The sequence below is a fragment of the Neophocaena asiaeorientalis genome, unplaced genomic scaffold (assembly GCF_003031525.2).
Source record: "Neophocaena asiaeorientalis asiaeorientalis breed wild unplaced genomic scaffold, Neophocaena_asiaeorientalis_V1.1 scaffold40, whole genome shotgun sequence".
NCBI lineage: Eukaryota > Metazoa > Chordata > Mammalia > Artiodactyla > Phocoenidae > Neophocaena > Neophocaena asiaeorientalis.
Window position 1 is genome coordinate 9352741 of NW_020185335.1, and position 22032 is coordinate 9374772.

A 22032-nucleotide genomic window follows, 5' to 3' on the forward strand; every position below is an offset into this window, starting at 1 on the left:
TCCCTGGCAGTGCAGTGGTTAAGACTCTGCACTTCCACTGCAGGGGGCACGGGTTCCATCCCTAGTCCGGGAACTAAGATCCTGCATGCCACGCGGCACAGCCAAAGAAAAATAGATAAATAAAAAAAAAAAAAGTTGTCCTGCTGGAACCCTGGTGACCCCAGGGTCCCTTTAAAGCACCCAGTAATGGTTTATGAAATTGTTTCAGGTTAGGCCTCTTAGTCCCAACGGCCACACCGATTTTCCGGGAATGTTACAGGTATTATCCCCAGGCCCCAAGCAGCCCTGGGAGTAGGGATATTAGCCCCATTTTACAGATGAGAAAACTGAGGCACAGACATAGCTGTGACGAATAACAATGGCTGGCATTTATGGAGGACTTAGCAAATGTGTCCCAGACCTCATGCTAGGCCAGGATCAGGTTGACCATAATAACTTTTCTTTCAAAGCAGGCCACTTGGAAAAGAAGATGAGGTAAATGATTGTTACAGAACCGCTGGGCATGAATTACAGACACAGGACGTATGGCCACTGTCTGCTAACTCTTCCCATGAATTAGAAAATTAGATCCTCATGGTACCCACTGAGGAGGGGGCCGTTGTCCCCATTTTCTAGCTTAGGAAAGAGTGCAGAGTTTAAGAAGCTTGCCAAGGCCACTCAGCTGGGCGTGAACACAGGCTCCCTGGATCTGGAGCCCACGGTCCAGAGCTTGGCTCTCTGCTGCCTGCACGTGGCAGAGCCAGGACGCAAATCCCGGTGTTGCCAACCCCCCAGCAGAGGACTTGGGGTAACCCCCATCCCACCCCCCAGTGTGTGTCTGAAGGGCACCCCGCCTCCCCCTCCTCCCTGCCATCACCTCACCTAGCCCTCTCCTCTTTTCTAGCATGCACGGCCCCACGGGGCACTGCCCCCACCCCCGGGTCCTGCCCAACCTGGTGGCTGTGTGCCTGGCCGCCATCTACTCCTGCTACGAAGAGTTCATCAACAGGTCAGTCCCCACCGCCTCGGGAGGGCCTGGGTGGGACACGCTTGCCCCAGGGACGGTGACCTGTACACACCTGGCCAGGCAGGGAGGTGGAGTGGCTTCCACTGGACCTGCCTCAAGTGCGTTTGCCAAATCCCCTGTGTTCACTGGTGCCAGGGCCCAGAACCCAGGGATGTGACTGGAAAAGCAAACGCTGTGAATCAATACTGGCACTGCAAGGCCGTCGTGTTGACTTGGCTTTAGGAACAAGTGTTTTATTCTGAAGATTTCTCACCAGCGGGCACATGTAACCGGAAGAAGACATGACGGAGCCACTGTCCTGGGTCCCCCAGGGTTTGGGTGCAAGCAGCTTATTAGGGAGGTAACCCCAGGAAGCAGTGGGAGGGAGCCTGGGAAGGGAGGACAGCCAGCAGACTCGATGTTCATAAGCAGGTGACCACTGCAGGCACCTGTGCGTGTCCCGGTGGGACCTCCCGGGAGACTGTGGAATGTTCTCTCAGAGTCCCTCCCCTGAGGGATGATGACACCGGGGTAGTTACTTACCAGCTCCCATTCTTCCCGGATTGGGGTTGGCTCCTGGGATGCAGCGTGACGTGGATGCCATTGGTCATATAGAACTTTCTCTGGTGATCTCTGGGGTCATCAGAGAAGGTATGATGTGCAGGGCACAGATGACATCTTCTGCAGCCGCCCTGTCCAGTTGTTCAGGTGGAGTACTGCACAACTCGGAGAGGACCGAAATGTGTCTAGGCACCGCTAGAGCTGGGAGCATCGCAGGAATGTATTTCAGTCCTTAAAGGAAAGGCAGTGGAGCGTCACTGAAAACCTGTGCAAACAGGGCAACATGAAGATGTCGTGCTGGTCATTCCCAGGTGCCTGTTCCATGCCCTACAGCATGTTATATTAAAAGCCCAAAAAAAGGAGGAGGCAGTAGAGAGTAAGGCATGGCCTGTACAACCATCCTCGGCATCCCTGTGTGCATGGATGGTCAGTTGCCCTTGGCCTCATACACTGCAGCTCTGGAGCTGATCCGCATGCATTTCAAGCCCAGGCCATCCCAGCAAGTAGGAAGAGCATCAGGGGTGTCACAGGCTCGCAGGCTCCTTTTCCTCCTGAAGCCTCCGCCTCACCCACCCTCCCGGGGCTCGCTCCGCGGACACCTGAGCCTGGACTTAGGTTTCGGGGCAGGAACAGGAAGCAGCACCTGCCAGCGTTTTCCCTCTGCGTCTCCAAGGCTCTGCCTGGCTGCCCTCGAGCAGGGTTTCCCTGACTTGGGAGCAGGAAGCAGAATGGAATCTCTTTCCCAGTTCCCACCCTAGGAGAAGGGCAGAGATGGAAAGAACCAGAATTAGGACCCGTGCACACTGCACAGCAACAGCCAGCCTCTGTCCTTCTCTCATCCTTTCAACACTTGTTTAGTGAGGGTCCCTGCTGTGCCAGGTGCTGAAGGTACAAAAGCAAACCAGCCGATGGGGCCCCTGCCCTCCCAGAGCGGATGGTGTGGCAGTGGGTGGACGGGGTGGGAGTGAGAAGGCGAGCGATTTCATCAGGGCTGTGATGAAAGACGCCAGAGGCGTAATTAACGTGGTCCAAGGCAAGGAGTCTCCACCCTGGCTGCATGTCAGCGTCACCTGGGAAGGCTTTACAGAAGCTAAACACACATAAACCCTGGGACCCAGCTCTCATCACTTTGGTGTGTCCATCAGAAGGCATATACAAGAAGGTTTACAGCAGCATTATTTGTAATAGCCCCAAACTAGAGTCTGCCTCAACCCCAGCGTCCTACAGCAGTAGAACGGGTAAGTTGTGGTGTGTTCACACGGAGGCACACTGCAGGACAGCAAGAATGGACAAACTAGTGCAACCAGCAAGCAGTGAACTAACCTTACAGACATAATACGGAGGAAAAGAAGCCAGACCCGAAAGATGCACAGAGTGTGAATCTCGTCCCTTGAGTTTCAAGAACAGGCAAAACCAATCTCTGGTGACAGAGGCCAGAATAGTGGCAGCCTCGGGGCAGGGACTTAGGTGGAAAGGCGTGAGAGGAGCTTCTGAGTCCTTGGAAATGTTTCACATCTTCATCTTGGTCCGTGGTTCTCAGCTGGGGGCAGCTCTGACCCCCCGGGGATATCTGGCAACGTCCGGAGACATTCTGGGCTGCAGAAGAAGGGGTGCTGCCGGCATCCAGTGGTGGAAGTCAGGGATGCTGCTGAACACGCTGCCACGCACAGAGCAGCCCGGAATCATCTGAACTGTCTGGCCACAGATGTCCGAAGTATCTGTGGAGGAGCCCTGGTCTGGTGGCTGTTTATTACACAGGGGAATTTGTGATAGTCACAAAGCTCTGCACCTTAGATTTGTGGACGAGACCGGACTGATGTTATTACCCCCGGGGTGTGCTGGAGCCCAGGCACACTTGGAAGCACATCTCTTCCCAATTCCACAGTCAGGGATGGCATGTTGGTAGCTTGACTTCAATCATGGTGGGAGTATTTACACCAGGAAAATTGGCAAACACTACCAGTCAGGGCTCCATTTTTTCTGGAGACTTTGTTGTTAGACATTTACCCGCATCCCACTGGTTATATCTTAAAGAAGAAGAAGAAGAGAAAAAAAAGGTGTCTGGGCCCCACCCACTGCAATTCTGATTTAAGTGGGATGCCCCTGACATCGGGTTCTTTCTTTTTTTTAACACCTTAGGCAAGTGGATTATGTGGCCAGAGTTGAGAACCCCTGCTCTAGGGGGAAGTGAGGAAAGGGATTCTGCAGGGAGGTGATATTTAAATTGACACCTGCTGGCTGTCAGCAAGGCAAGAGGACAAGACGTTCCAGGCAGAGGGAACGGCATGTGCAAAGGCCCGGCAGTGCAGATGGAGCTGCCATTGGTCACATGTCCTACCCATGGTCCTTAAACACCTGCTTTAGAGTCCCCTGGAGTGCTGCTTGAAAATGCAGACTCCTGGACGCAGCGTTTCCGGGCCAGGCCAAGGAATCTGCATTCTTAAACTCCACAAGTGATCTGCTCCACGCTAAAGGCCACTGCAGGGGAGGAAGTGAAGGAAACTGAGTGTGCCCTGAGCAGAGAGAGGGGCAGAGGCAGAAGACGACGTTGGAGAGGAAGGCCAGGCCATGGAGAGACTTGTACCACTGAGCTTCTCCCACCTCCACCTCCCGTGCTGAGCTGCTCCTGGGGTCATGTCAGCGGGTCTGCGGCAGGGCCTGAGCCTCTGCTTGTCTCATAGACTCCCAGTAATGCCGCTGCTGCTGGTTGGGGACCGTGCTTTGAGTGGCGGAGCTGTGCCTGTGTGTCAGTTGTGGAGGTTTTATTCTAAGGGCGTTGTAGTCGCCGATGGGTTTTAAGTAGAGAAGGGACTTGATGAGGTGTCCGTTTCCAGACTCCCCTCTGGCTGCCGCTGCAGAGGCCAAGCACGACCTTGGGGATCCCAGTAGGCGGCGGTTACTACTAGGTGCCCAGGGTGGAGGCCTGGGGAGGGCGAGGCGGGCCCTGCTGCCTCCCGCTCAGGCCTGCCCTGATTCCCTGCTCAAGACACAGCCCAGCCCCCTCGCAGCCCACAGTAGCTGGGGATCCAAGTTCTGCCCTCACCTCCCCCAGGAAATCACCCTGAGGGATGCAAGACCTTCCCCAGGCTCAGGTCCATCCCACCCCCTCGGTCAGTCCCTGGAAGATAAAACCCCGTGCCGTCTACTGGGCCCATCTGCGGCGCTCTCAGTAGGTACGTGATGTACTTGCGCACAAGAGAACAGACAACTTGACCCAGGTTACCATAGCTCGCTGGAAAATCGCCCAATCTAAGCCAAGCAGCCTTGAAAATCCACTCCTAAATCCCAGCAAAGGCAAAGGAGATGGAGCTGAGTACTGGATAGCAAGTTTGCTCTGAGTAACTACGCCACATCCTCCACCGGACCACACACAATTTTCCATCAGGCATGGAATTCTCGGACTTTAGCTAAAGGGTTTTGTTTTTCCCCAGCAAAGCTCAAAGTGTATTTATCAAACATCCTTGGTGGGCTCAGCTCAGGCCTGGCTCGTGGCACGTGCTGGACAAATCCAGGCCCTCTGAGCACACTGGGTGTGAGTTCTGTGCTTGAGCCAGTCCTTGTGCACGGGGAGCACGTGCGTCTCTTTGGAAGCACAGGCGCATGCGTGTGGCCCATTTCGGGAAGGACTGGACGAGTAGCTGTTTGTGATCATATCATCGTGCTCTGAGTCTCTTGGAGCCGTGGGCTCAACCGTGACTGCACACACAGGAAGCCCTAAACATGACTGGTGTCCGGACTCCACCCTAGAGATTCCGACCTACGGGGACATTAGGATGTTTAGAAGTGCCTCAAGGGACACTGGTGTCCAGCCAGGGGTGGAGGGTTCTGGCACAGGGGCAGGAAGGGTGAGAGCGGCGGGTGGAAGAAATCAGGGAAGACTTCGTGGGGGAGGAGGACCTGCATGGGATCATGCAGCATCTTGGACATGCAGTCAGGGACCTGGTTTCAAATCCAAGTCCTCTCCACTTACGAGCCATGTCATCAGGGTAGTCATTTGACCTCTGGTGGCATCTTTCCTCACCTGTAACGTGAAGATGGTAATACCTACCGTTCAGAGATATCTGAGAAAGTCTGTGTGGTCTGCGTGATAGCACTTAGCACCGTGCCAGCCCAGGGGCACCAACAAAGGAAGCCCTTTGCTGGAGTTACCTTTGTCCTGACGCGCGCCTCCCCGTAATGTTTGGAAGCACCCAGTGAGGAGGCGCTTTACCCAGACTCAAAGCTCTGACAAGTCCTGCTGTAAAGAGGCCCAGCATTTCCCAAACACCTGTGACCTCAATGATGCCATAGCGCCCTTTCCTCAGCTAACACCTGTTAACCCCCCCGCACAAGCATCGTTCCTCTAGGTGGTGGAGATGCTGCAAGGGGCGGGATGGGGGGTTAGCCCAGAGCGGTGGGGTGCTGCAGACAGGAGGGACGTGCAGACTCCACGGCACTAGCATCTGGGGTTTGGGATCCCTTTGAAGGGTGTTCCCAGGTGCGGGTCAGAAGCTGAGCTTTCTCACGCAGCAGGGATGGGGCCGCAGAGGTGGGGCCTGGGCCTTGCCCCGAGGATATTAGGGGGAGGGGGACAGTTAGACCACAGGAAGCAACTAGAAGTAAAATCGCTAGTAGGTCTCACAGGTGTGTCCGGAAGGTGGCCAGGGAAGGTGTCTTGGTGGAGGTGAACGCCAGGGGCCTTATGGGTCTTGTGTAGAGGTTAACATCACTTATTCGTTCCACAAACGTGTCGACCACCTGCTATGTGCTGGGACTACAGCACGTGCCTCGATGACAGGCAGCCCGGTTTGGATGCCATCCCCACCTCTCCCTGTCTGGAGGCCTTGAGGGAGCCTGTCTCCTCACTGGTGGGGAGGGATACAGTAGCACCAGCTCATGGCACCGCCGTGGGGTTCCGGGGACACTTAGCTGCGTGCAGCCTGGCGCTTGGAAGCAGCCACTAGATGGCAGCTCGCGGCTTCTGTGACCCGCCCCCAGGGCCCGCACTCACGCCCCTCTCCACCTCTCCCCCAGCCGCGACAATTCCCCCAGCCTGAAGGAGATCCGGAACGGCTGCCAGCAGCCCTGCGACCGGAAGCCCACCTTACCTCTGCGCCTTCTGCACCCCAGCCCGGACCTGGTGTCTCAGGAAGCCACGCTGTCCGAGGCGCGGCTCAAGTCGGTGGTCGTGGCCTCCAGCGAGATCCACGTGGAGGTGGAGCCCGCCAGCACTGCCAAGCCGGCGCTGACGGCCAGCGTGGGCAACGACAGCGAGCCCAACCTCATCGACTGCCTCATGGTCAGCCCCGCCTGCAGCACCATGAGCATCGAGCTGGGCCCCCAGGCCGACCGCACGCTTGGCTGCTACGTGGAGATCCTCAAGCTGCTGTGAGTGTCCCCCGGCCTGCCTGGTACCCTCGGGTCGGGGAGGGGGCTTGCCGCTGGCTGGAGGCGTGCAAGGGTGGGCGTGCTGAGTGTGGGTGCACAGGATGCAGATGTAGGGTGTGAGGGCACTTGTTTTGGGGTGTGTGCGTGCACGGCTGTGTGTGTACGTGTATGCTCGAGGATCTGGACACGTGTGTAGGGTACAGGCACAAGCATGACGCCTACACCTGTGTCCATGAGTTTGAGAATGTGTGAGTGCGTACGCCTGCCAGGATGTGCTTCAGCGCACGGGGCCCGAGTACGTCTGTGCGTGTGTGGACACCTCTGCGTGCTGTGTAGGGTGTGGGCTCGTTCTGAATCTGTAATTGTCCTCGGGTGAGTATAAATGGCTTTGGATGTATGAGGGCATAACAGCATATGGGTGATTGCCCGAGTTTCTGTGTGTTGTGTGTGTCTGTGTGTCTACATATAGGAGTTGGATATGGGAGGGCTGTGGGTTTCTCTGTAGGGGCAGTATGTGTGTTTCGAGTGCCTGTGAGTGTAAGTGCACAAGTGTAGGTGTGTCCGGGTGCTTGTGCTGCTTCTGAGCGTGAGTGGCTCTGAGTGCAACACGTGGGTATGAGCATTTGTGCACAAGAGCTGGAGTGTGTGTGCAGATATGCCCATGAGCCAGTGTGTGGGTGTGTTTCTGTGTCACACGATCCATGCACGCTTCGCGTGTGCGGTGTGTACTTGCCGTCAGGTTCCAGCAGCTGCCCCCCCATGCAGCCTCATCCGCCGGGCGGGGGAGGGAGCATGGCATGCGGATCAGGCTCCACGTGCCTGGCTGGTGGGAGGAGTTCTAAGCAGGAGCTGGAGACCAGTCTGCTCTGAGTGGTGCTTCTGAGCTGGGTGCTTTGGACCGTGCCTGCCCCTCCCCGAGCCTCAGTTGTGTGACTCTAGAATGGAGGGGGTCTTAGTCTTTGACCCCCAAGGGTCTTTCCAGTTCCACCATTCCCACCCCAGACCCGTCTCGGACTATGCACGCCTGGTGCTGTCCACTCCCTTCCGCCCCGCGCTGAGCTCTGCAGTTCTGTGGACCAGCTGGGCCGGGAGAACCCAGCAGACGCCTCCCCCACTTGCTGCCACCAGCTCTGTCCTTCAGAACGGGACTGGGCACCACTTGCAGGGATGGGCATTGCCCGGTGCAGTTGGTGGTGGCACATGGGCTTTTCCGAGGGGTTGGGGGCATGACGGCATGGTCGCATCTGACCGATGCCCAGTGCTTATCTAATGTCAGGGCACCGGGGCCCCTCGATCTGGGGGGGCCTGCCTCCTGGGGCTCGTCAGTGTTGCTGGGGTCACACCGAGTCCCTGCGTCGTTGTTGCTCGTCTGCGGCGTTCGTTCTGCTCTCATGAACGGGGTGCTGCCCGGAGTGTGCTCGTGGTCCAGAGGGTGGAGGCTAGCTGCCGGTTGCCTGGTGAATGAGAGCTGCATAGGCGTGCCCCTGTTCACGCTCTACAAGCGAGGCCTGTGGTGTCTGTGGAGGTGAGCACGTGTGTGCACACACAGGCGTACATGTTACGCAGTGGCTTCTCGTGATTGGAGGTGACTCTGGTTGCAGCATCCCCGAACTCTTCCTCTGCCCTTGCTTTGGCCCCGGAGAGGAGAAGGGGAGGCCTCCCTTGGTTCCGGCAGCCAAGGTCAGCTGAGGGCATGACCACGATTAGCGCTATCCCCACCCAAAGCAGATTCAAACTTCTGCTCAGAGAGCATCTCCGAGAACACATCTCAGTCTCTTTAAGGCTGGAGGAGTCCCCGCTTTCTCCCAGGGTGGCGGCCAGCCCTCTGAGGGACCAGCCAGCCGCGGCCCACATCTCCTTCTCATCTGGCCGGGCCCGGCTCTCCTCCTGCGGCCCCTGACTCCGGCTGTTTTCCGCAGACACCTGGAACTCCCAGACCTTCTGCCAGTTCGGGCCCTGACTCATACTTCTCATTAAGCACTAAGGATTTGAGTTTCATCATGCAGTTGACACACATTTTTTTTCCTTCTTCATAAACACGCTCATGAATGAGGACTCTGTTCTTCCTGATCTGCTTCCAGACCTCCTGCTTGCCCGCATTGCCCAGCTGCCAGGTCATGGGTGGGGGTCAGGGGGCCCGTCAGAGGCTGCCTGCTGGGCGCTGGGCGGCGTTCCTGACCACTGCTCAGGGCAGCACGTCCCGCCCCACCCGGAGATCTCCACGAAGCAGGGTTTGTACGTCCAGAAGCCTTTTTCACCTTGGGGGAGCGCAGAGCACGATGTGGGCCCGATCGCTTCTTTCCCCAGCAGCTTTCCTTCCCTAACCCTGCTGCCTGCTTGACTCACTGGCCCACTGGAGGGCCTCACATGTGTCAAATCTGCAAAACCCCAGCAGCTCAAAGTGCTCCAAAGCATGAGACGTTGGAAAAAGCACAGATTCAGAGCCAGACGGCCGGGTTCAGGGCCCAGGGGTGTCAGTGTTAGCTTGTGACCTTGCACTGGTTACCCACCCTCTCTGAGTCGAGCTGCCCCCAGCCATTAGAGGGCATGGCTTCGGGCCCCAGCACAGAGCAGGTATCTTGCAGGCATGGACACTGGGCAGATGGGAGTTACTACACTTTCTGACTACAACTGTGTTTCCTCTATTTTAAGGTACCATTGGGAGTAAGACACATCATCGATTTAATAACAGCACTTTGAGAGGGGAAAAAGAAAAAAGAAAAAAAACCCACGAATGTGGCATTCAGTGCAGACTCAGTTTGCAAGAAGCGTGCATCTGAGAATTGAGGAAATGCGGCCATAGGACTTAGTCTGCTGTGTAACTGCAGGCAGTGTTCTTGGCTTCTCTGGGCCTCAGTTTTCTCATCTCTAAAATGGGTGTCTTCCTCAGAGGGGCTATTGGGAGAATTTAGGACTTGGTGAGAGTGGACTGCTGTTATCAGTAGGACGGCTCCCCAGATGAGAGTAATGTGTAAAGAATGGAAGGACAGAGGCTCTAATGTGGAATTGAGGGGTCCTATCAGTGCATTGTGGGGGCCAAAGAAGCCATGCTTAGAGCCTGGGCCCAGCCTGGCAGACCGCGTCCACAGGAGCAGGCGGGCACCGCTCCATCCCGAGAGAGTGGACAGGGGCCCTGATTAGTTGTGTTCCCATCAGAGGGCCCTCAAATAGTTAGAATTTAACACCTTTGGAAAATAACGTAAACTGCAAAACGTTCCCTGGAGACTCAGAAAAGGAAAACTGTTCCCAGCACAGGTCAAGGCTGACTCTGAGATCATCACCCTGTGAGGCCCAGGCTGGGTGGTACGATGGAAAGAATGTGGACTTTGGGAGCTGGACAGAGCAGGTTTGGTCTGTAGTTGTTCGGATTCCAGCTCTTAACCTCCTGGGCACGTGTGTGTGGTTCACACATTTGTTTACCCACTTATTTATGCATTCTTTCATCAAACACTTACAGCACACCTAGGTGGGCCAGGTTCTGTGCTAAATGCTGGGGACCCAACGCCCCCTGCTCTCATTCCCTCTGAATCTGAGTAGCACCAAGTTCTAAAAGCAGCGACATTGCCTGCCTGGTGGGATGGAGCGTGGGAATCTCCCGGCACACGTGTGGCCACAGGCAAAGGGATGCCCTTCCGTCCAGGAAGAGAAGAGAGCCGCCATCATGAGGGAGAGATGGGAGACGGGCACATCCACTGTTTTCTGATCAGCTCGAATCTGGCTACTTGTTACTTTTGCAAACACATGGATTTTAAAAGAGGCCTCGATGGGCTGGAGGTCAGCTGGAAGACGCCTCACCCCTCGGGGCCTTTAGGGAAAATGCAGATGGACTTGGGGTTGTCCTCGTGACCGGGAAGCACGATAGTGACTAGAATGTAGAAGGCAGGCGCCGGGGACATCGCCCAGGACCACCCTGCTCCGTGAAGGACTGGCACAGCCAGATAGCGCAGCTCTGCTGAGCGGAAACACCCGGAGTTCAGTGCAGGGAAGGGGGACTGTCTGGGGGCTTGGAGACCCTGGCGGACAAGGAGTGGCTGGAATAGCCTCCAACAGGCAGAGAGATGGAGAAGGAGGTTGTAGGCAACCGCACGGCCAGGATGAAGCCCGTGAGTGTGGCTGGGGAGTCTGATGAGGCTCTGGGGTGGGGTGGACTGGAGCCCAGTCAGCATCTCTGCCCTCACGCGGGCCCTCAGGCCCCAGACACCACCACTGCCAGCCGTTCCTCCAGGTCAGCTCACCGTCTGCCAGCCGCTGTCTTCCCAGTGGGGCTCGGGAGCGGGAGCTGGGTGCCCGGGGGCGGGGGTGGAAGGACCACCTCACCTCCTTGGTTGAACGTCAGCCAGACTGGGGTCCAGTCTTTCCCCGTGCCGTTCAACTGATCATATGATTTCGGACAATGAGTCTGCCTCTCTGGGCCTCGGTTTCCCAGTTGTGAAATAAGGATAGTGACGCCTGTCAGTGCGTCCTGGCTCTCAGGGCTGCCTCGAGAATTCAGTGAATCCGTGTGTGCCACGCGTTCGCCGCACCACCTGGCACCCTGCAGGCTTGCGGCAAGGACCGGTACCCCCATCCCCACGGTCAGCATCTCCGTGCTCGGGCTTCCGGCGAGGGTTTTAGATGAGGTCTGCAGAGCAGCAGAAATACACGTGTGTGTGTGTGTGTGTGTGTGTGTGTGTGTGTGTGTGTGTGTGTATGTATGTATAGTGTATGTATGCGTATAGATGTCCTGGGGCTTGTGGCCACTCTGTAGAACCCAGACACTCCCTAGAGCATTTGAGGCCAGTGGATCTGCCTACAGCCCTGGCAGGTCCCTGGTGGGATGACGAGGCAGAGAAGGGGGATTTGCCCGGATCCCCAGCTTCAGAGATAAAGGCCACTCGTGTCTCACCTTGGATTTTAATCCCTGGGCTAGTTGCCTTTTGAGGGAGCAGATATTGTGCGTGTGACGGCAGGAGCAAAGCAGAATGAGCTGTGTCCCTGACACACCCTCCTGGCGCCCTGGGCTGCTTTAGGTGCCTCGCTCATGGTCTTCTAGAAAGGCCATGGACCTCCCCTTGGTCTCCCAGGCCTCGCTGTGCCCTAGCTCACCCCCAGGGGCCCCTTTGAGGACCCCACCAGTGCCCCACCCCAGGGAGCCACACACGGCATTCTCCAGGCTGTGGCCGTGACAGAGCCAGGGTTCAGGTTGGGCGCTGCGAGCACACAGCCGTCAGGGCCAGGCCTGCCCGTCCCAGACCCGTGTGCTGGGGGCTTCGGCTTCTCAGAGGCTTGCTTGGCCCCCCGTGCCCTGAGGCTGGTGTGTTCTCCCCATGCCATGCAGAAGATTCCGTGAAATCGGGGAAAGGGTCTGCTTGGAGGAAGCACGTTGTCCACGGGACAGCTCCGAGCTCTGGTCTAACAGCACCTGTCAAGCTGGGTTACAATTCTACCAAGTGTGCATTGTCTCTGCCGGGCCAAGGCGGCCGCCCCAAATCCTCGGAACCACTCTGCCCTCATTTCCCACATCCACCCCTCACCGGCCCAGCTTGTCTCTGGTGTTACCTACGCGCACCACTGCCCGCCCCCCTCGCCGGCCCCGCTCCCCTCCCAAGCAAGAGACAGGAAGTCCTCAGCCATGTAGGCTCTAAACCGCTCGTGGAGAGCAGCCCAAGGCCAGAGGGCTGGATTTCTTGCTCACGGAGCCTCGTTCAAGTCCAGCTTCTCCCCTCATGAGCTCTGTGATCTTCAGCAGGTGTCCTGACCTCTCTGGGCCTCCATTTCTCATCTGTAAATGGGGGTTATAGGATTAAATGTGTGCTGCTTATCAGAGGCCCTCAGGTTGCTTAAGGCACCTGGTTCACTCTCCCCTTCCTCCCTGAGCCCAGGAAGGCCTAGCTATCCTGTTCTTCCTGCAGGTGGGCTCAGGCCTCTTACAGCCCGGCCTGCAGCTCTTGCTTCCACCCCAGGTCAGCCTGGCCTGCCAGCCCTGAGGCCAGCACTGCTCTCAGGATGCTCCTGACAGGCGCTCTGCTGGCCACGGGGATCCCACGCCCATCCCTTGGGCCTGGCCAGGCCCCGGGCTCCTAGCTTCCCAGTCCCTGCCCAACACACCCACCATGTACGCTAAAATGGTCAGACCGGATATTTGGAGTAAGTCCAGGAGCCAGCTGCAAACTTGGAGCTGGGCAGGGCCCAGGCCAGGAAGGAAGTCTGTCTGCCTCTGCCTCTTCCTTCACCCCTGCGTCCACCCCCTGGTCCTGCGTGAGCTGCCATGACAGAGCCTTCAGGAGGCCGAGCTCCAGGCTGGGGAGACGCTTTCACCTAGACCCCTGCCCCAACCTCCCACTGAGCTTAGCACCTGGACCCGGTGACACAACCCTGTTCACTGATCACCTCCCCTTCCTCCGGAGTGAGCCATGGTCTGGGCTGTGTCTGGCCGGGAGCCCAGCAGATGCCTACACACCAGGCACGGCCACAGCTCCTCTGACACCCACTCTGATTATGGGTGATTTAAACACTCCGTAGAGATTCCTGTATTTAATGGCATTTCTACATTGAACGTATTTTTTTAAAGCAAAAGAAAAATGAGTACGTGCCCCTTTTGAGAAAGGGAACAGGGCCTGCCTCTGCAGGTGGAAACAGGGGCCACGAGTATGTTGTTCGGTGGGTAGGAGCACAGACACGGGAGCCAGGCTCCTGGGGTCAAACCCCAGCTCTTACCAGACTGTGTGGCCTCGGGCCAGTGCCTGTCTTCACCGAGACTCAGTTTTCTTGGCTGTAGAATGGGGATGGCGGGCGCGTCCAGCTCACCAGGTCTCTGGGAGGAATACAGGGGCTGATCCATGTGTGTGCCTGGAAGAGCCCCTGGCTCAAGACAGGTGCTGTCCACAATGTTTGCTCCTATTACTTTTAGATTTTTCTGGAAACCATAAGTCAGTCAGTGACAGGTGGGAGGGAAAGAGGGAAGGGGTTTAGAGGGAAGACAAGCCAGCTGTAAAAATCAATGACCGCAGGTATGAGGTCGAAAGGGGTCTGTCTCCACGTCCTGATCTGGGCTCCCTGTGCCCATCCACCCGTGGGCAGCATAAAGCACACACCCAGCCTCGGGCACTGGAGTCCGAGGACCTGGCTGTGAATCCTTGCTCTGAGCGTCCTAGCTGCTTGAACTCAGCAGGCACGAGGGGCCTCGCTTTCTCACCTGTAGGGCAGGTGCGATAGTCTTGTCCTCAAGTGCCTGTTCTGAGGACTAAGTGAGCCGGGCTGTGCCCACTGCCTGGCCTGGTCAGTGCTTAGTAACCCTCAGCTGGCACCACTGTCAGAACTTATCTCAGGCCACAGGCTTTTCTGGGAATTCTTTTCGGTGTGTCCGGCGGCGGCGTTTACATCTTTCCTCGGAACACTCCAGGGTGTGAGCTGGATTCTGAAAGCTGCCACTTTACCATCACTTTATCTGGAGGAAGGAGCGGTGGGAGCAGTTCCTACACCGGGGTTATCTAAACTGTGCATTGTTGGTGAGGGCGAATTATTTGTTCTGGGGGGTGAGAAGATCTTCCTCTTTTTTGGAATAAAGTAGAGACAGACATACCGCATATTAACAGATATAGTGTACTTAGAGAGCAATTAAGGAAAATGTTGAAAAAGCTCCTTGGGGCAGCGGGGGGCAGAGGGGTCCAACTGAACGAAAAGAAGGTTGAAAAACAGCGAATTCTGGGACTTCCCTGGTGGTCCCGTGGTTAGGACTCCACGCTTCCACCGCAGGGGGCACAGGTTCCATCCCTGGCTGGGGAACTAAGATCGCACAAGCTGCACGGTGGTGCCAACAAAACAAAACAAAAAACAGCGAATTCTATACATCAGGGAGCCCCGGGCCCACAGGACCACAAATCAGGTCTGGGGTCCGGGGCCGTCCTCTGCGTAGGCCAGGTTCCAGCACAGACCAAGGGGCTTAAACAACAGAAATGTATTTTCTCACAGTTCTGGAGGCTGGAACTGTGGAATCAAGGTGTGGGTAGTGTTGGTTTTGTCTGAGGCCCTCTCTGCTTGGCTTATAAGTGGTCATCCCTGTGTGTGTGTCTGTGTCCTAATCTCCACTTACGAGGACACCAGTCAGGTTGGATTAGGACCCACCCTAATGACCTCGTTTTACCTCAGTCACCTCTTCCTGGGCTCAGGTCCTGGGGTTAGGACTTCAGCGTACGAATCTGAGGGGGATACGTTTCAGCCCATGACAGCCCTCCGTGCTCTGGAAGATAGAAGGAACGAGGGTCTGGGAACCTGGGTGTGGTGGCAAGGAGGAGGAATCCGGGGAGCCGGGTGACTAGCCCCTTCGGCGGCCACGGGGAAGTCTCCGGAGAGGCTTATCAGGCCTCGCGGCCACGCTGCAGACACCAGCTGCTCGTCCCTCGGGGCCCGTGGGAGCCGAGGTCACCAGAGCAGAGTCGGTGCCACGTGGTGTCTGCCAGACTCTTGCCCCATCTTTGACCCTGTGTGATAACACACCGTTAACCGCCCCTCGTCTAGACCCGTCCTGACCGTCGTCCCCTCTTGTTCCAGGTCTGACTATGATGACTGGAGACCGTCTCTGGCCAGCTTGCTTCAGCCCATTCCATTCCCCAAAGAGTAAGTCCCACACACGTCCCCAGCACCCTCCGGCCCTGAAAGGACAACCTCCGTCGGCCACCCCGGCCTTAGCAGGGGGACCGATCAGGTCACGGGACGCACCAGGGGACACCACAGACGACAGCGGGAGATGGAGATGGAGGTGTTGGTCCTCAGCTGTGGGACCCCGAGGAGGCTCACTCCCACCCCCGAAAATGGGGAAATCACGTGCTTGCATGGCTAGATGGCTTCACTGAGCTAAGAGTACAAAGCCCTCCGCACCAGCCCCCATGCGGTCACGTCAGCGGTGTTTGTTGTACGTCAGATAGGCGTAGGAAAACCTGCCTCTCCCGTCTCCCGAGGGCCAGAGTAAAAATCCAGACATAACGCGCGTGTGGAATGGCTTTGTGTGCTGCGCGGCCATATGCTGAAAGCTCCCTTAGTACCCCCATTACAATGATTAGCTCACGCCCCACAGTGAGCTGGGCCAGGAACGGACCCTTCCGTCTCTCCGGCCCTTATCCCAGTATTGAATTTATCACGGGAAAATAGGGAGAAAACTCTCTGGTGGATAATGGCCTGAGGAGAAGGCTTTGTCTAAATCACCAGGCCCTAAAATGCCTGCAGGCCTGTTTTGATAGCTGTGAAGAAGCCGGGCCCCAGGAGGCAGCCCCGGGCCCTCTCCGGAGGAGCTCTGTGTTTATGAAATGCGGCTCTCCGAGGGGGCATTACATGCAGTAATTACCCCATTTGCCGGCCCAGCTGGTCCCTGGAGCCCCCAGGATTTGAGACTGGAGAAATCCGACTCCTGAGAGCAGTGGCGTCATTGGCTGCAGTCGCTGTTCCCACAGCTGCGGGGATACACCTGACGGTGGGCCCATGAGGCGACTGGCCCTGAGAAGGGTCCCCGGTTGCCACTCGGATGAGCGGTGGTAATTAGCGCAGCCGCGCCTTAGTGCTGGAACACTTCACAAGCACACCTGGGTCCCTGGTGCCCACGTGCAGACGTGCTCACGTGCACCACCCCACCCCCCCCCGCAGAGCGCCGCTTCCGCTTACTCTGAAGCCTGGTGCTCATGACTAGGTGCTACCATCATCCCCATTTTACATTAGAATTACCCTCCTTTTAGAGTAAGCAGGGGCCCGGGGAGCTCAGCCCGTTCCCGTTCCTCTGCTCCATGTCATGTCGAGTGGGGACACGATGTCGGTGTTTCATGCTCAACTTCCCCTTCATTCTTGGAATCCGGCAGAAAGCCTGCCGCCCCCAGAGGAAGGACCCTGGGTCACTGTGCTGTTGCGAACGCCCTGCTCACTGGGGTTTTCCCTTTGTTTCTGTTGCAGAGCTCTCGCACACGAGAAGTTCACCAAGTGAGTATTTGGGCAACGCCCTTGTTACCTTCTTCCCGGACGAGTGTCCTCTGTCCTGCGGGCGTCCCCCAGCAGCCAGCCCTCCTTCCGGCCCGTCCTCGTCACGTGCCTTCTGGGAGGCAAGGATGGCTCCTCCCAGAAGTTCTCCCGGAGACGCGCGTGTCCAGGCCCGTCCAGGCGTCTCCTGATCCCGCCAGCTCAGCCGGTGCCCCACCCCTCCCCAGCTCTGTCCTCAGCCCCCGATCCTGGCCCACCCCAGCCAGGACCCTGGGCATGACTCTGCCCCTACCCCGTCTCTTTCAGGGAACTGAAGTACGTGATTCAGAGGTTCGCCGAAGACCCACGACAAGAGGTGAGGCCTCCCTCTCCCTCGCAGGCACATGGTCCAGGCTGCAGCAGGGCACATGTGGCTCTGTCAGGGCCCCCTTGTCCCTCGCGGGCATCCTTAACAGTTTACAAAGGCTCCTTTGCCTTGGGCATAACCACAGCCCCCAACCCAAGTGTCCAAGCCTGGCCCGTGATGTCAGTGTTCTACTGTAAACTGAGGCTCCCCAGAGGTGTTTCCCACTGGCTGTTTCTCCTTAGGCCACAGGCCATGATTTAGGGCCAGGCTGGCACCGGGGCTCCTAACCAGCTCTGAGATACGGCTCATCCTCTCTGGTCCTGCCGTTCTGAGTATCAGCGGGCCAGGGAAGATGTCTGAGCTGGGATCTGAGCCAGGTTTTATTTCCCGGGCATGGTGGCCTAGGGCCTCCCCGAGGGGCCACTCTGCCTCTCCAACAGCTGGGCTTCAAGGAGAGGGCAGCAGCCTTCCCTCCCAGAGCCCCTGTGTGTGAACAAGGACCCAGAGTGGGCTGGGAACCCACCCCAGCCGTTCTCCCGTTGCATCGCTGTAATGACAGCAACAGCCTTCGCTCGGTGCTCACGCTGTGTCAGGCACATGCGTTTTCTCATTTAATCCTCACAACAACCCTGATGACTAGGTGCTACCATCGTCCCCATTTTACATTGGAATTACTCTCCTTTTAGAGTTGAGAAAACGGGGGTTACATGCCCGAGATCACACAACTGGTACATGGACCGAGGCCCTACCCTCACCCAGGGATAGTTAGGCTCCAGAAGGGGCGAGCCCTGCAGCGTGCACAGCGGGCCAGGCGGGGCTGCCCTGAGGTGCTCAGGCCCCTTCTCTGTGCACACGGAGTCTGGGGCATGAGGGGTCTGGTTTCCAGGCAGGGACAGAGGTGGACACGTTGCACCCCTGGCAGAGCCGGAGGATGAGGGAGGGAGTTATTCTCGGTGGAGCCAGAGTATATTCTAAAGAGGCCACACTATAAAGCCTGGTTCGAGAAGGATCTAGAAGGATCTAGTTCTAAAACACCATGATTCTACACCTGACTCCAAAAGCGACCCTCAGGCAGAAGCCATAGACAGGGAGCTTTTAAACGTCTGGGTACCAGCGATGGTCTCCGTTCTTCTTAAACCTGAGCCATCCCTCGCCGTGCGTGAAGGCAGAGTCTCAGAATTCCCCTGGAAAGTGAGGCTTCATTTCAGACACCGACTTTGAAGTTGATGAATAAAAGTGGTACCAGCTGCATCCCAGAGCGGAGCGGCAGTGCCAAGTGCCAGGAGGGAAACTTCCCAGCCCGGGTAACACCCGGGAGGCTGCTGAGGACACGGCCCCCCAGCAGGCCCCTCTTGCCAGCCGTGCCTCCCGCTTCCGCCCGCCTCCTGCTCTGATTTCCTCTCCTGCTTCTCTTTCCCTCACTCCTCTCCCTTCCCACCTTCTCCCTCCCAGATGGAGCCATAGTTGTTTTCTTATAGATTCTCTGCTGTATCTGTTGAACAGAGTTTCATACTCTTGCTTCCTTGTTTCTTTGAAGTATAGCTAAGTTAGCGTCCGATAGTCTTCCAACTCAGAGGGAAAAGTCAGAGCCCTGCCGCCCCTGCTTTGTGTTTACTTGTGTGTGGGTTGTGATCAACTGAATATCTGTGAGTAAGTGACTCTCGGCAGGAGCTCGTCCTTCACTCTCTCCCTGCAATTACAGCGGGGCCGGGGTGGATGTGGAATTCCTCCCACATGTGTACACGTGTTTGCACACATGCACACACACCACCCACACACAGACGTGTGGAGCCCTGGGGAGGAAGCTGAGAGCCACAGAGAGAGCTGTGCTTCGGGCAGCACTGAAATTGCCCCCGACTCTGGACAGAGACCCTTTCTCCTAAGGAGAGAATGTCAGGGTCCCAGAGAGAGAGAGAGAGACATCGGCAGGACAGAGGCAAAGCCTGGGGACAGCACCCATGAGGGTGAAGTAGGGAAGCAGGCAGACCCCCAGAGGTGGAGGGGCAAATGCCCCAAAAGTGAGGGAGTGGGGCAGAGATTCAGAGAGAAAGGAGAGCAGAGAGAGAGAGGAATTGGAGACACAGAGAGGGGGACAGAGACCCAGACAGAGAAAGGAGAAAAAAACGCCCCCATCAAAGGTGCAGGAGAGAGCAGCACAGAGGTCCCTTTGCGCCTCTCTACCCCAGCTTGGCCACAGACTTGCTTTATTCAGGGCAGCTAAACAAGCCAGGGCCCGGCCCTCCATCCTGAGGAGCTGGAGTTCCCCTGTTTACGGATATCAGAGTTTTTCCCAAAAGGCCTTCCGTGGAATTTAGTAGAAGGCTGGGCGGGTCTGGACTAAACTAAGTTAAACCAGTTCCTTAACCGTGGGACTTGTCTGGGCGTTTGCCATTGGCGTGTGTGGATCGTGGGCCACCGTCGTCATGGGCCTGCAGGGGCTGACCAAGCGCTCTCCCCCTGCGGCAGGTCCACTCGTGCCTGCTGAGCGTGCGAGCCGGCAAGGACGGCTGGTTTCAGCTCTACAGCCCCGGAGGGGTGGCCTGCGACGACGACGGGGAGCTGTTCGCCAGCATGGTAAGTGAGGGGCAGGGGTGGGAGTGGCCGGAGTCACGGGCGGGCACATTGGCTTCCCCTCCCCTGACCAGTGAGAGAGCCGCCCCGCGCCCGCTGGGGCCGCCCTGGAATTTCCAGGCTGAAAGGATGCCGGTGATGAAGATGGTGATGGTGACGCCGGCCACAGGTGTCACTTCCTCATCTCTTACCTGAGCAGGCCCCGAGCCAGAGGCTCCCCCAGCAGCGTGAGGAGGGACACTTCCTATTACCCCATCTTCCAGACATTACAGGTGTTAACTGCCCAAGCTCATCGGGATCACTGCAGCGCGTTGCTTTGTTCAAGGGACTGAGCGCGTACTGGGCACAGGTATCCTAGAAGGCGCTGCAGATCCATCCGCCAGCTCGTCTGATCCTTGCCCCGTATCGCCAAGGTCAGGATGACCGGCCCACCTTGGAGATGAGGCATCTGAGATCCCCAGACCAATAACCACATCCTTGGTGACTCCTAATACTTTCCTTGTGCGCTGTGACCGACACCTCACATGCACAATCTTTCTTCATCTTCACGGCAGCCCCATCCCTTAACTACCTCTGTGTGGAAACGGGCACAGAGAGGTGCAGTGGCTTGCCCGAGGTCACACAGGCCTCCGGTCTCCAAGTTCCTCCCTCGGCCAGGCCCACGCTGTCCAGAGCCGGCCCTTCTTCCAGTAGCAAAGAGTGTCCATCTTGTGAAAGGAGGCACAGATGCCCCTTCCCCAGGGCAGATGCTCCTCTAGGCGGCCGACAACCTCACCTAGCCCGCTTGCTGACAAAACCAGCTCGGTTCCACAGTCACTCATGTTCCAGAGCTTGAGAAAGGCGCAAGCCTAGGCTAGCCGTGGCTAAGGTTGCAGCCCTGCTACACGCTAGCCTGATGACCTCGGATCAGTAAATTGCCTCTCGGGGCTTCGGTTTCCTCGTCTGTGAAACGGGGAGCATAGTCCTGGCGTCTCGGGATTACCATGGTGATTGCCTGTGATAATATATGCGAGGCACCGGGCCAGGGCCTAGCGCACAGTGAGTGCGCAGAAGTGACGGGTGTGGTTATTCTCATCGCTACTGGGCAGCCGGTTCGGTGGAGTGAGCAGCTCGTAACGCTCTCCGCAGTGAACTTGGCAGTGTTTGCGCAGTGACGACAGACCCCAGCACTGCCTCTGGATCCTCTCTGGAAAGGGGCTTATTTTTAGGTTCCTTTCCTTACGCACTTGCTCTCCACTCCTCGCCTGCTGCCTGACGTGTCCCCTTTGAGTGCCCTGTGTGTCCTGGAAATGCTGGCCTTGCCTGCCTGCACCACCTCTCACAGGCTTCTCTGCTCTGATGTCACAGCTTCACCATGGCAACGCCCCGTGGTCCCCCCCGCCCCTTGGTGCGGGGACTGTGAGAGAGAGGAGTCAGGGAGCTGGCAGCTCCCCAGCCTGAGAGATTGCATTTGTATGCCAGAGTTGTTGGTGATGGAGCAGAAAAGAATATACGTGGGGAAGGAAGCAGGCAGCCCCTGGATGGTGATGCGTCGTTTCCATGGAGACACATGGCACGGATGAGGTCCCCTTGATTAGGCTGCCGTTTCCAACCGCAGAAGGGCATTTGCTCTAACGTGAAGTCAGGGGGAGAGCACACCAGGTGTTTGGGCCTCCCAGCTGTTGGTTGGGGACCCTTGCCCTTGGGCACCCATCTCCAGATGCACCAGAAAGAAACACACTTTTCTTAATGGCCGCCCTGCAGATAACCCAAGATGGAGCAGAATTTGCCAGTTCTTGGGTTTCTGGGGCAGGCGATCCCTCAGAATACGTTTGGGACGCACGGGGGGCTTGGGAAGGGGAGACGGGGCTCCGTACTGTTCCCTGCCCTGCGTGTGAGGGGTGGGCCCGTGCACCCTACGCAGGGGCTGCCGAGACGTTTCCGCCAGGTTTGACGGTGCCAAGACCCAGAGGGCCAGATATCAGCAGAGTCCCAAGGGGTACGGGAGAGGGGGCTTTTGTGTGTGTGTACAGAGCGGAGGTAAAACATATATAACATAAATCTTACCACCTTAACCATTTTTAAACATATTTTCATGGAAGTATAGTTGACTTACAATGTTGTGTCAATTTCTGCCCACCTGAACCATCGTTAAGTGTGCAGTTCTGTAGCATCAAGCGCACCGACAGTGTTCTGCAGTCACCCCCACCATCCATCTCCAAACTTCATCTTCCCAAACTGAAACTGTCCCCGCTATAAACACTAACTCCCCACGCCCTCCCCC

General features: G+C 57.1%; 1 protein-coding gene across 1 annotated transcript in view; it reads left to right on the forward strand.

Annotated features, from left to right (window-relative positions):
• The window catches only part of CMIP (c-Maf inducing protein), a gene marked incomplete at its 5' end in the record, with an annotated part of 235057 nt that overhangs the window by 204479 nt on the left and 8546 nt on the right, over nt 1-22032 (forward strand). Inside the window, 6 exons of the mRNA XM_024735722.1 lie at nt 884-988; nt 6560-6913; nt 15443-15508; nt 16829-16855; nt 17159-17207; nt 19665-19772. Of these exons, the coding sequence (XP_024591490.1) occupies nt 884-988; nt 6560-6913; nt 15443-15508; nt 16829-16855; nt 17159-17207; nt 19665-19772 (709 nt within the window). The remainder of the gene's footprint in view (nt 1-883; nt 989-6559; nt 6914-15442; nt 15509-16828; nt 16856-17158; nt 17208-19664; nt 19773-22032) is intronic.